Raw genomic sequence first — 13,086 nt, 5'->3', positions numbered from 1 at the left:
ATCATAAGCAGTAGTTGAAATTAGAACTATTTCATGTACAACAGTGTTTTCAGACATCGATGCGGCACAACAATATTATTCAGCACCTGGATCATATACAAGTGTTTCAGTCTCTCAAATTGTACATTCTGTCATGAGTGTGTGTTCCCCGTTTCATACACACCTGCTCCTGAGAGCATCTTCACCACCTGTGCCTCGTTTACCCAACTTACCCCTTGCATTTAACCTCGTGTCTCATTCTTTCTCGTCACCGGTTCGTTGTACCTTTTCGTCGCGTTCCAGCATTCCTTGTTTCCACGTCAAAGACTCACAGTAAGACTAGACCCTGTTGCGATTATGGACCTCGCCTTTTTGCCTCACGTTTTTGGATACTGTTGCCTTTTTTGGATTGTCTGCCTGTGTACCAACCTCTGCCCGTATATTAAACCTCTCTTTTTGGAACTCCCCATTTGTTTTGGAGTCGTGCATTTTTGGGTCCTATCCTCTGTTCCGTTCATGACACATTCTACCATATCTTTGGCAGCTGGCAAGCATACTGGAGGTATTTAGCTAATCGTTAGCGGTAACAATGATACTATTATACAGCGACCAGCCACAAAATTGTGATGCCCGGAACACCTCACCGGGGAGGCGTCCGGGAGGCATCCGAATCAGATGCCCCAGCCACCTCTTCTGGCTCCTCTCGATGTGGAGGAGCAGCGGCTCTACTCTGAGATCCTCCCGGATGACCAAGCTTGGCAAGAAGCTTGGTCATCCGGGAGAGCCTGGACACCCTGCGGAGGAAACTCATTTCAGCCACTTGTATCCGGGATCTTGTTCTTTCAGTCACGACCCACAGCTCGTGACGATAGGTGAGGGTAGGAACGTAGATCGACCGGTAAATCGAGAGCTTCGCCTTCCGGCTTAGCTCCTTCTTTACCACAACGGATCGATACAAAGTCTGCATCACTGCAGACGCTGCACCGATCCGCCTGTCGATCTCCCGTTCCATTCTTCCCTCACTCGTGAACAAGACCCCCAAGATACTTGAATTCCTCCAATTGGGGCAGGATCTCACCCCCGACCTGGAGAGGGCACGCGACCCTTTTCCGACTGAGGACCATGGTCTCAGATTTGGAGGTGCTGATTCTCATCCCAGCCGCTTCACACTCAGCTGCGAACTGGTCCAGTGAGAGTTGGAGGTCACGGCTTGATGAAGCCAACAAAACCACATCATCTGCAAAAAGCAGAGATTCAATACTGAGGCCACCAAACCCGAGCCTAGAAAATCTGTCCATAAAAGTTATGAAGAGAATCGGTGACAAAGGGCAGCCTTGGCGGAGTCCAACCCTCACCGGAAACGAGTCCGACTTACGACCGGATATGCGGACCAAACTCTTGACTCCGGTCGTACAGGGACCGAATAGCCCATATCGGGGTTCGGTACCCCATACTCCCGAAGCACCCCCCACAGGACACCCCGAGGGACACGGTCGAACGCCTTCTCCAAGTCCACAAAACGCATGTAGACTGGTTGGGCGAACTCCCATGCACCCTCGAGGACCCTGCTAAGAGTGTAGAGCTGGTCCGATGGACCCTCCTCTCCAGCACCCCTGAATAGACCTTACCAGGGAGGCTGAGGAGTGTGATCCCCCTGTAGTTGGAACACACCCTCCGGTCCCCATTCTTAAAAAGGGGGACCCACCACCCCAGTCTGCCAATCCAGAGGCACTGTCCCTGATGTCCACTCGATGTTGCAGAGGTGTGTTAACCAGGACAGCCCTACAACAGCCAGAGCCTTGAGGAACTCCGGGCGAATCTCATCCACCCCCAGGGCCTTGCCACCGAGGAGCTTTTTAACCACCTCGGTGACCTCAACCCTAAAGAGAGGAGAGCCCGCCTCAGAGAACCCAGACTCTGCTCCCTCATGGGAAGAAGGCGTGTCGGTGGAATTGAGAAGGTCTTTGAAGTATTCTCCCCACCGGGTCACAACGTCCCGAGTCGAGGTCAGCAGCGCCCCATCCCCACTGTACACAGTGTTGATGGTGCACTGCTTCCCCCTCCTGAGATGCCGGATGGTGAACCAGAATTTCCTCGAAGCCGTCCGGAAGTCTTTCTCCATGGCCTCACCGAACTCCCAAGCCCGAGTTTTTGCTTCAGCGACCACCAAAGCTGCATTCCGCTTGGCCAGCCGGTACCCATCGGCTGCCTCAGGAGTCCCACAGGCCAAAAAGCCCCGAGAGGACTCCTTCTTCCGCTTGACGGCATCCCTCACTGTTGGTGTCCACCAACGGGTTCGGGGATTGCCGCCACAACAGGCACCAACCACCTTACGGCCACAGCTCCGGACGGCCGCCTCAGCAATGGAGGCGCGGAACATGGTCCACTCGGACTCGATGTCCCCCGCCTCCCTCGGAACATAAGCAAAGTTCTGTCGGAGATGGGAGTTGAAACTCCTTCTCACGGAGGATTTCACCAGACGTTCCCAGCAGACCCTCACAATACGTTTGGGCCTGCCATGTCAGACCAGCATCTTCCCCCACCATCGGAACCAACTCACCACCAGGTGGTGATCAGTTGACAGCTCCGCCCCTCTCTTCACCCGAGTGTCCAAGACATGCGGTCGCAAGTCCGATGACACGACCACAAAGTCGATCATCGAACTGCGACCTAGTGTGTCCTGGTGCCAAGTGCACGTGTGGACACCCTTATGCTTGAACATGGTGTTCATTATGGACAAGCCGTGATGAGCACAGAAGTCCAATAACAAAACACCGCTTGGGTTCTGATCGGGGGTGCCGTTCCTCCCAATCACGCTCTTCCAGGTCTCACTGTCATTGCCCACGTGGGCATTGAAGTCCCCCAGCAGAACGATGGAGTCCCCAGCAGGAGCGCTCTCCAGCACCCCCTCCAAAGACTCCAAAAAGGGTGGGTACTCTGAACTGCTGTTTGGTGCATAGGCACAAACAACAGTCAGGACCCGTCCCCCCACCCGAAGGCGGAGGGAGGCTACCCTCTCGTCCACCGGGGTGAACCACAACGTACAGTCGCCGAGCCGGGGAGAAATAAGTATACCCACACCTGCTCGGCGCCTCTCACCTTGAGCAACTCCAGAGTGGAAGAGACTCCAACCCCTCTCGAGAGGACTGGTACGAGAGCCCAAGCGACTATATCTAGTCGGAACTTTTCGACCTCACACACCAGCTCGGGCTACTTCCCTGCCAGAGAGGTGACATTCCACGTCCCTAGAGCCAGCTTCTGTAGCCGGGGATTGGATCGCCAAGGTCCCTGCCTTCGGCCAGCGCCCAGCTCGCACTGCACCCGACCCCTATGGCCCCTCCCACAGGTGGTGAGCCCATGGGAAGGGGGACCCACGTTACCCTTTCGGCCCCATGTGTGCAGGCCGGGCAAGGGAAGCCTGAGTCCATAATTTGTCTTCTTCATAAGGGGTCTTTGAGCTGTGCTTTGTCTGGTCTCTCACCTGCCATGGGTGACTCTACCAGGGGCGTGTAGCCTATGTATATAGTATATATACATACATACAAAATATATACGAAAAATATAATTTTTATTCAGATAGACAGATAAATAGACAGACACACACACACGCATGCACGGAGCGTGTGTCTCTTTTACGAAGACTTATACATGTACGGAAAAAAAACCTGAAAAGTTAAATTGTGTCATATAAAATAAAGCTATTACGGTTCCATTTTAGATCTTTGTACCTTTGGATTTTTTTGTCACTTTGTGACATTTAAAATGTCATAAAATGAATAAAAACGATCTTTTTCACACAATTTTGATGAGCTGAAAATCACGTGATTGCCCCAGATTTTTTATCACGTGATCAGACCGGGACAGCCCTAGTTGACGACATGATGCGTAGAACCCAACCTTGCTAAAAACAAATTTGGTTGAGCATATAACCTAACAACACCTGAAAAGTGTCAAAATTGTATTATCTTGATCGTAGATACTGCAGTTGAGTGGAACTGAAGTCCTCACAATATATGATCTACACCTAATTTTGTAGGCGTGTCCCTAAAAATATTGTGAAATTGTGGATATGGCTTTCACAATTAAGAGCTACTAAGAGTTACTCTTTGCTTTCAGTATCACTCGCGACCTGGTTTGACTTAAGGAGGCTGTAATGTCTGACATTAGTACTGTCCCCTTTCAAGTCTGTTTTAATTATTTTTTTAGGTTCAAGGTTGGCACAGGAAAGCGGCATCCTGTGGTTACTTATTGGTTCCTGTTTTGGAGGGTCCATTCGCTTTGACGTCACACCTGTATGGAGATCCACTGAGAGCCCAACTCTTCATTACCCTTAATATTCAATGTCTGATGAAGAATGGTAGCGAAAACTTGTTTGAAGGTACAAAATCCCAATGTATGTGTTTTTTTTTCTTCATATAATTTCTACATCTATCATATTTCCTCATCAAACAGGTTTTGAACCAGAGACCTACTGGGAAAGGATGCAGCTCTTTCAAGAGGCCATATTGAACAGGTTTTTATGGCTAGACTGTACTATCTTCCCAAATGTTTTCCTTTTTTTTTTTGTTCAGTCAAGCAGCAACAGCAGAAATTAACTTGCTACTTGTTCAAAGTCCAAAACCTGTATATGTAAATTATTATAAATGTTGGCCTGAACAAAATGGACAGTCAAGGTCCATTGGGTGGCTGTAGCTCAGTACGAAGAGCAGTTCATCCAGTGTCCAACGGGTTGCCAGTTCGAATCTTGGTTCCGAGACGAAATGGTCACAGCTTTTCAGGTTGAATTAACAGTAGGTTTACCTGCTACTTCTAATGTTGTTTTTCAACGTAGAAATAATACAAATTTAAACAGAAGATGGGGCCTACCAGTGTGGTCGCCCCGGTTAAGCACTCGCTAGTATTGTTTTTGTGTTTTTTTTCGTTCGTCTTTGGAGACATTACACGACTCACTTACAGAAGGGGAGGCTTGCTAACCATCAAGGAGGCTACTCCGGACTTTCTTTCTCTTTTGCAAATCCGGTCAGTTTACCCCCCCACCCCGAGTTACTCACCGGAGCAGTGACCGCGGTCTTTGGCGCATGGAGACGGAGGCGACACCACAGAGGGAAGCGAGCCGGCATCCAGGTGAAACTCCGCAAGAGAGGATACAGATTGGTGTTTCCGTCCATCCACCTTGCGAATGTACGCTCCCTACCAACAAAATGGATGAGGTTCATCTTCTGATAAAGACCAGTAAAGACTTCGGACGTTCCGCCGCCATGTGCTTTACGGAGACTTGGCTTTGTGAGGCTGTACCCTATGGCACCGTCATGCTTCCAGGCTTTCATCTTCACCGAGCAGACCGCATCACGGAGTTAATGGGGAAAACAAAAGGCGGCGGGATATGCTTCTATATCAATGAAAAATGCTGTACGGACGTCACATAGCTCGGCACACATTGCAGCCCGCATTTGGAGTCGCTGTTTTTGAACTGTAAGCCATTCTACTCGCCGCGTGAATTTGCATCATTCATTCTGGCTGGCGTGTACATTCCGCCTCAAGCTAACACGAATGCCGCACTGCTAATGCTCGCCGAACAAGAAAACTAAATTGAAAAAAACACCCAGACTCACCCCTCATTATTCTTGGGGTCTTTAACAAAGCTAAACTCAACCACAAACTCCCTAAATACAAGCAGCACATTGACTGTCCTACCACGGAAAATAACATTTTGGACCACTGATATACTACGCTAAAAAACGCATACCGTGCCAAACCTCGTGTAGCACTGGGTTCGTCTGATGACTGCTTAATTCACTTAATACCGACATACAGGTGAAAAAAAACAGTGAAAAAGTGGACCAATGAAGCAAATATGGAACTTCAAAACTGTTTAGACTGCACAGACTGGAGTGTCTTTGAAAATTCAGCTGGAAGCCTGGATGAATATACGGGCACTGTTACATCCTATATCAGTTTCTGTGAAGGGGTGTGTGCACCAACAAAGTCATTTCGCACATTCAACAACAACATGCCATGGTTCACTGCCAGACTTAAGCAGCTTCGCCAAGCTAAGGAGGACGCATATCAAAGCGGGGACAGGGCCCTGTATAATTGAGCTAGAAACCAGCTGACGAAAGAAATTAAAATTGCAAAGAGGAACTATGCAGCAAAGTTGGAAAAACAGTTTAGCGCTAACGATTCTAAATCAGTCTGGCATGCATTCCAATCGCTGACATATTACAAGCGACGAGCCCCCCAAACTGAGAACAATAGCACACTAGCCAACGACTTGAACACCTTCTACTGCAGATTTGACAAGGACACTTTCACACCCTTTTCTCCGGGCACTCCGGTTTCCTCCCACATCCCAAAAACATGCATGAATTGGAGACTCTAAAAATTGCCCGTAGGTGTGAATGTGAGTGCGAATGGTTGTTTGTTTATATGTGCCCTGCGATTGGCTGGCAACCAGTTCAGGGTATACCCCGCCTCCTGCCCGATGATAGCTGGGATAGGCTCCAGCACGCCCGCGACCCTAGTGAGGAGAAGCGGCTCAGAAAATTGATGGATGGATGAAAACTTTCACTCCCCGCACCCACCCAGCCGCACCACCGACCACTATCACACCCCCGACTTCTGCGTTAACCATCCACGAACAGAATGTGAGACGCAGCTTCAAACAACAAAAGATTAACAAAGCGGCAGGCCAAGACCACGTCTCCCCATCCTGCCTAAAAGTCTGCGCGGACCAGCTCGCTCCAGTCTTCACACAAATCTTCAATAGATCTCTGGAACTGTGCGAAGTACCATCCTGCTTCAAACGCTCCACCATCATTCCAGTCCCCAAGAAACCTACAATCTCTGGTCTAAATGACTACAGGCCTGTCGCCTTGACATCTGTGGTCATGAAGTCCTTTGAACGTCTCGTGCTGGACCACCTCAAGAGCGTCACAGGTCCCCTGTTGGTCCCCCTGCAGTTTGCCTACCGAGCGAACAGTTCTGCGGATGATGCAGTCAACATTGGACTGCATTTCATCCTAGAACACCGCGACAGTGCAGGGACCTACGCAAGGATCCTGTTCGTGGACTTCAGCTCAGCGTTCAACACCACCATCCCTGAACTCCTTTCCTCCAAGCTTCTCCAGGTCAGCATCTCACCTGCCATCTGCCAGTGGATTTACAGCTTGCTGACGGGCAGGACACAGCAGGTGAGGCTGGGGGAGGCCACCTCATCCACACGCAGCATCAGCTCTGGGGCGCCCCAAGGTTGTGTCCTCTCTCCGCTGCTCCTCTCTCTCTACATGAACGGCTGCACCTCAAAGCACCCTACTGTCAAAACTCCTGAAGTTTTCAGATGACACCACTGTCATCGGCCTCATCAAGGATGGTGACGAGTCTACATATCGACAGGAAGTGGAGCGGCTGGAGCACGCTCAAGACTGTAGAGATGACCGTGGACTTCAGGAGGCATCCTTCGCCACAGCTGCCACTCACGCTGTCCAGCTGCCTTGTGTCAAATGTCGAGACCTTCAAGTTCCTGGGAATTACAGTCTCTCAGGACCTGAAGTGGGCGATCAACATCAACTCCGTCCTCAAAAAGGCCCAGCAGAGGATGTACTTCCTGCGGCTTCTGAGAAAGCACGGCCTGCCACAGGAGCTGCTGAGGCAGTTCTACACAGCGGTCATCGAATCAGTCCTGTGTTCTTCCATCACAGTCTGGTTTGGTGCTGCTACAAAAAAGGACAAACTCCGACTGCAACGGACAATCAAAACTGTTGAAAGGATTGTCAGAACCTCCCTACCCTTCCTTGAGGACTTGCACGCTGCCAGAACTAAGACAAGAGCGTGCAAAATCCTCTCGGACCCTCCACATCTTGTCAGCAGCTCTTCAAGCTGCTTTCCTCAGGTCGGCGCTACCAATCAATGCAAACTAGAACTAGCAGACATTCCAACAGCTTCTTCCCTCTTGCAATCAACTTCTTAAACAGCTAACCTAGAATTCCATTGCAACATGCTGGCAATTGTTTTGTCTTGAGTTTGTTGTCATATTTCTGTTGGGCCAATTATATATATATATAATTGGCCCAATAATTATACTCGTGCACTCACTGTAGTAGTCTCGCCACCCTGCACTATTTGCATATCTGTTGTTGACCAATACTGGCCACTCTTGCCAGAGTAGCACCTGCTCCATTTGCACACTGACTGAGGAGTATCTGCAACATTTGCACAATCAACATTGTCCCAGACTCGCTTGAAGTCTCGGCGCCCTTTGCACAATTGTCATTGCACCGGACTATTGCAATATTAGTCATTCGAACTGCCCTAAGTGCTAGAGGACTCTGCATCTGTTTGCACAAAAAAACAAATGTACCGGCATTACCAGATAACTAGCAACCCTTAATTGCTCAGTGACTGTTTTTTGTCAATGTCTTTGTCTCAAAAGTGTTCTCTGTTAATTGACTGACTGTTGTCGTACTAGATCGGCTCCAATTACCGGAGACAAATCCCTTGTGTGTTTTTTGGACATACTTGGCAAATAAAGATGATTCTGAAGAAACTGTAATTGAACACAAAATACGTAATGCTCAAATGTTCTTATCATATTTATTGCTACCTACTTGCTTGCTGTAACAATGTGTGCCGTAGTGGTTACATAGCTCTGAGTAGCCTTTTAGCGGAAGTATGTCTGAGATGGAATTTTGTACCTCGGCTCAAGCGTGTTTATCAACCTTTTAGCTCTCGTGCTGTCATGGGAAAAACCTGCTTGAAGTTGTTTGGCTCGCTTGCTTCTTGGTTCCTGGTGATTGTACATCAACTTCATGGCTTCAAGTTCTCATATTACTTGTATTCCCCGACTTGTAGATGACGCCGGTCAGAAAGCTGTTTTTTGAATGTCCGTCATGATTCGTCCTCAATGGTTTTTAATTACTGCAAAACCAAAATGTGTCCATACTTCTAATTTCAGCTTTGCGGGATGTTTTCGTTTCTTTTGCGCTGTCCTTCTGTGCGTAGGGGATCACGGAAACAATCGATTACCTTTTAAAACGATTTCAATCGATGTACAGTCAGTGGATGAGTTGATCGACTTTCCCTCGCTTGAGTTCATGGTTGAGTTTTGCTAAGTTAAAGTCCCCAAGAATATTAAGGGGCAGATCTGGGTGCATTTGCAGCACCATGTTTACGTTAGCCTCGGGTGGCATATAAATGCTGGCGAGTATTAAAGAGGAAAACTCATGTGGTGAGTAGAACGGCTTATTGTTCAAAAACAGCAACTCTAAATCTGGGCTTCAGTGTTTGTAGAGCTCTCTGTTATCCATACACCAAACTTTGGTAATGTAGAAGCATATTCCACCACCTTTTCCCCAAAACGCTCTGTGATGCGGTCCACTCAGTGAAGTTTACGTTGTAGCGTGCTTTCGGGCATCCATTCACGGAGACAAGTTTCAGTAAAGAAGGGAGCGGCAGAGCATGCAAAGTCTTCCCTAATGCTTAGCAAGTCTTCCCTCATGTCAGAAAGTGGCATAGGGTTGCCAAAGCCTAAGGAAAATGACAAAAACAAAGAAAGTAATAGAGAGCACAGAACCGAGGCGACCATCCGCCGCGGTGCCATCTTGGATCGCCAAGGATTACTACGAGAGACTAAAACGCTGGACTTTGTATACGAACATACACAGAGCATACAGAGCCTAGCCCTACTCCCGCCTAGTCTTCTCCCAGACTGCCGTGCTCTTGTGAAACAGTCTAGTTCCACAGTTAGTAAACTCACTGTGTGATCCAGTGATGCAGCCTCTGTGACCCTGCAAAGCCGCAGGCCCAGCCAACATCCCAGGGCAGGTACTGAGGGACTGCCACTTCAACTAGGATCTGTCTCAACCTATATCAAGATTGCTCCCGTTATCCCCATACCTCAGAGCTCAACGGTGACGGGTCTTAATGACAGTCACCCATCTGCCCATTACACAGAGTAATTCTTTTAAAGGCACTGTTTTTTTTATGTGCGCAATAAAGGCATTCAGATTTTGATGTACAGTGGACTCCTGCATATTTGCGGTACGGCACCCATGGATTCACCGAGCAGATTTTTTTTTTATTTTGTTGGGGGGCGGGGGGGGTACAATCTCCAATTTGTGTGGAAAATGCTTGGTGGAGATATGACCCCGCTTATTCAAAAATATTTGGGGTTTGAAAAAACAACTTTTTTTTCAATGCAATTATGTTCGTCAATTATTCACAGATTTTCACTCTTCGTGGTCGAGCCCGGTCCCTATCCACTGTATAGTCTTGAAACAGAAATCATATAATTTTCGTAACTTCCCAATTAAATGTCTAACATTACAACATAAATACTTTCACAGATTTGGGTTCGTACTCGACAAGTTTTCTGCTTCAGCTTTTAATTTCCCGTCGGAGAACAGACCCCAATACATCCACATAACAGGTTGGTCCCACAACGTAGACATACAAAATTTATGTATTTTCTTGAAAATGCTAAGCTTCATTCTGCCCCTTTCAGGCACTGTCCTGCTACAACTGCCATACTTCAAAAAAAAGTATACCAGTGGGCAACAGCGTCGGCGCAGGAACTCCACCACATCCAACAGCCAGAGCTCAATGAGTGGTGAAGATCGGGTTGGCTACTATTGGTCCTACAACACCATGTTGACCAAAGCCTGGAGGACTGGTGTTCTGGGTGATGAGAGGCTGGCTGACCGCCTCCTCAAAGACTTCACAGACTACTGTGCCAATAAAGACAACAGACTGCTGAACTTTTGGAACAGTTGCCTGGAGAAAATTAATACCAGCGCCCCCTAAAGCAACAACTGTTGTTTCATGTTTCAGTGCTTGTGTGTGATATATAAATGTAATGCCTGATTGCTGTATTTGTTTGAATTACATCCATCTTTTCCAAATAGTCAATTATTTGGAATCACTGACAGATACCATTTGGCAAACATGTTTTCATTGTGGGCCATATTGCATTATGGTTGACCTCACTGACATTCTACCCTCCAATGTTTGCTCACTCAAAAACAAATGTGATGAACTTTTCCTGCTTAGAAGATCATGCAGAGAATGGAGTCACAGCTCTTTATACATATTTCCGAGTCCTGGCTACATAACTACAAAAGGGTGTGCGGCTAGATAGAACTCTGTTCAGAGCAGACAAATACGGCTAGCTTAGCAGCAGAGAAGGTGGGCCATCCATCTACAGTGAACCCTGCCACTTTGGGGTTCACTATTTACAAACTCCCCTATTCATGTTTTTGTGATCTTTCTATAACACCCTAAGATGTGACAAGTTGGCACCAAAAACCTGGCTATTAGGAAAATAGTAATTGGTGTCAAGGAAGTTTGTTAAAGTCTTCTGATACAGTTCATAGTTTTTTTTTTTTAATATTTTTATTATCAATGTAATCCAAGTACCATAATGTTAATGTCAGTTGGTTACTTTTAGATTACTCCAACACAAAATATGCTAAAGAAAAAAAAAGACAAAAGAAACTAGAACCCTCCTTGAGCCGTCACTTTATCGTGGTGGAGGGGTTTGTGTGTGATCCAATGATCCCAGGAGCTAAGTTGTCTGGGACTTTATGCCCTTGGCAGGGTCACCGATGGCAGAAAGGGCCTAGGTGAGGGACCAGACACAGCCCGGCTCCAAAAACCCCAATGATGTTCAAAAATTCAGGAAGACGTTTTCCCTTGCCCGGACGCAGGTCACCGGGGCCCCTCTCTGGAGGCAGGGCTTGAAGGAGTGTGCCTGGTGGCCGGGCCTGCACCCATGAGGCTCGGCCGGGCACAGCCCGAAAGGGTAGCGTGGGTCCCCCGTCCCATAGGCTCACCACCTGTGGGAGGGGCCATAGGGGTCGGGTGCAGTGTGACTTGGGCGGTGGCCAAAGGCAAGGACCTTGGCGATCCGATCCCTGGCTACAGAAGCTCACTCTAGGGACATGGAATGTCACCTCTCTGGCAGGGAAGGAGCCCAAGCTGGTGTGTGAGGTTGAGAAGTTCCGGCTAGATATAGTCAGGCTCACCACACACTGCTTGGTGTGTGGTGAGCCTGACTATATCCTCTTGAGAGGGGTTGGACTCTCTTCCATTCTGGAGTTGCCCACTGAAGGGCCCCTGCTCAGCGCCCTTCACCCACGGTGAAGGGCGCTGAGCAGGTTTGGGTATACTTATTGCCCCCCGGTTCGGCACCTGTACATTGGGGTTCACCCAGGTGGACGAGAGAGTAGCCTCCCTCCGCCTTCGGATGGTGGGGATGGGAACCGACTGTTGTTTGTGCCTATGCACCAAACATCAGTTCAGAGTACCCACCCTTTTTGGAGTCCTTGGAGGAGGCGCTGGAGAGCGCTCCCGCTGTGGACTCCAGCCTTCTGCTGGTGGACTTTCATGCTCATGTGGGCAATGACATTGAGACCTAGTAGGGCATGATTGGGTGGAACAGCCCCTTGAAAAAACTTGGGCATGGGAAGAGTTCAGTGAGGTCATGGAGAACGACTTCCGGACGGCTTTGAGCAAATTCTGGTCCATCATCCGGCATCTGAGGAGGGGGAAGCACTGCACCATCAACACTGTGTATAGTGGGGATGGGGTACTGGTGACCTCGACTCGGGACGTTGTGAGTCAGTGGGGAGAATACTTCAAAGACCTCCAATTCCACCGACACGCCTTCCAATGAGGAAGCAGAGTCTGGGATCTCTGAGGCAGGTTCTCCTATCTCTGGGTTTGAAGTCACCGAGGTGGTTAAAAAGCTCCTCGGTGGCAAGGCTCCAGGAGTCGATGAGATTCACCCGGAGTTCCTAAAGGTTCTGGATGTTGTTGGGCTGTCCTGGTTGACATGTCTCTGCAACATTGCGTGGACATCGGGGACAGTGCCTCTGGATTGGCAGAGTGGAGTGGTGGTCCCCCTTTTTAAGAAGGGTGACCAGAGGGTGTCTTCCAACTTCAGGGGCTCAACACTCCTCAGCCTCCCTGGTAAGGTCTATTCAGAGGTGTCGGATAGGAGGGTCCGTCGGGAAGTCGAATCTCAGATTCGGGAGGAGTAGTGTGGTTTTCGTCCTGGCCGTGGAACAGTGGACCTGCTCTACCCCTTCGGCAGGGTCCTCGAGGGTGCATGGG

The 13,086-nt window shown here is 48.8% G+C and overlaps 1 protein-coding gene across 13 annotated transcripts in view; it reads left to right on the top strand.

Annotated features, from left to right (window-relative positions):
- depdc5 (DEP domain containing 5, GATOR1 subcomplex subunit) overlaps positions 1-11,971 on the top strand; it is a 222,700-nt gene extending 210,729 nt beyond the window's left edge. For all 13 annotated transcript variants that reach the window (XM_061695209.1, XM_061695212.1, XM_061695211.1 and 10 more), the window contains 4 exons: positions 4,186-4,357; positions 4,432-4,492; positions 10,320-10,402; positions 10,478-11,971. In XM_061695209.1, coding sequence (XP_061551193.1) covers positions 4,186-4,357; positions 4,432-4,492; positions 10,320-10,402; positions 10,478-10,776 — 615 coding nt within the window. In that variant the 3' untranslated portion in view covers positions 10,777-11,971. The remainder of the gene's footprint in view (positions 1-4,185; positions 4,358-4,431; positions 4,493-10,319; positions 10,403-10,477) is intronic.
- Positions 11,972-13,086: the final 1,115 nt, after the last annotated feature.

The sequence above is a fragment of the Phycodurus eques genome, chromosome 13 (genome assembly GCF_024500275.1).
Source record: "Phycodurus eques isolate BA_2022a chromosome 13, UOR_Pequ_1.1, whole genome shotgun sequence".
Classification (NCBI taxonomy): domain Eukaryota; kingdom Metazoa; phylum Chordata; class Actinopteri; order Syngnathiformes; family Syngnathidae; genus Phycodurus; species Phycodurus eques.
This window is presented reverse-complemented; position numbering and strand designations above follow the sequence as displayed.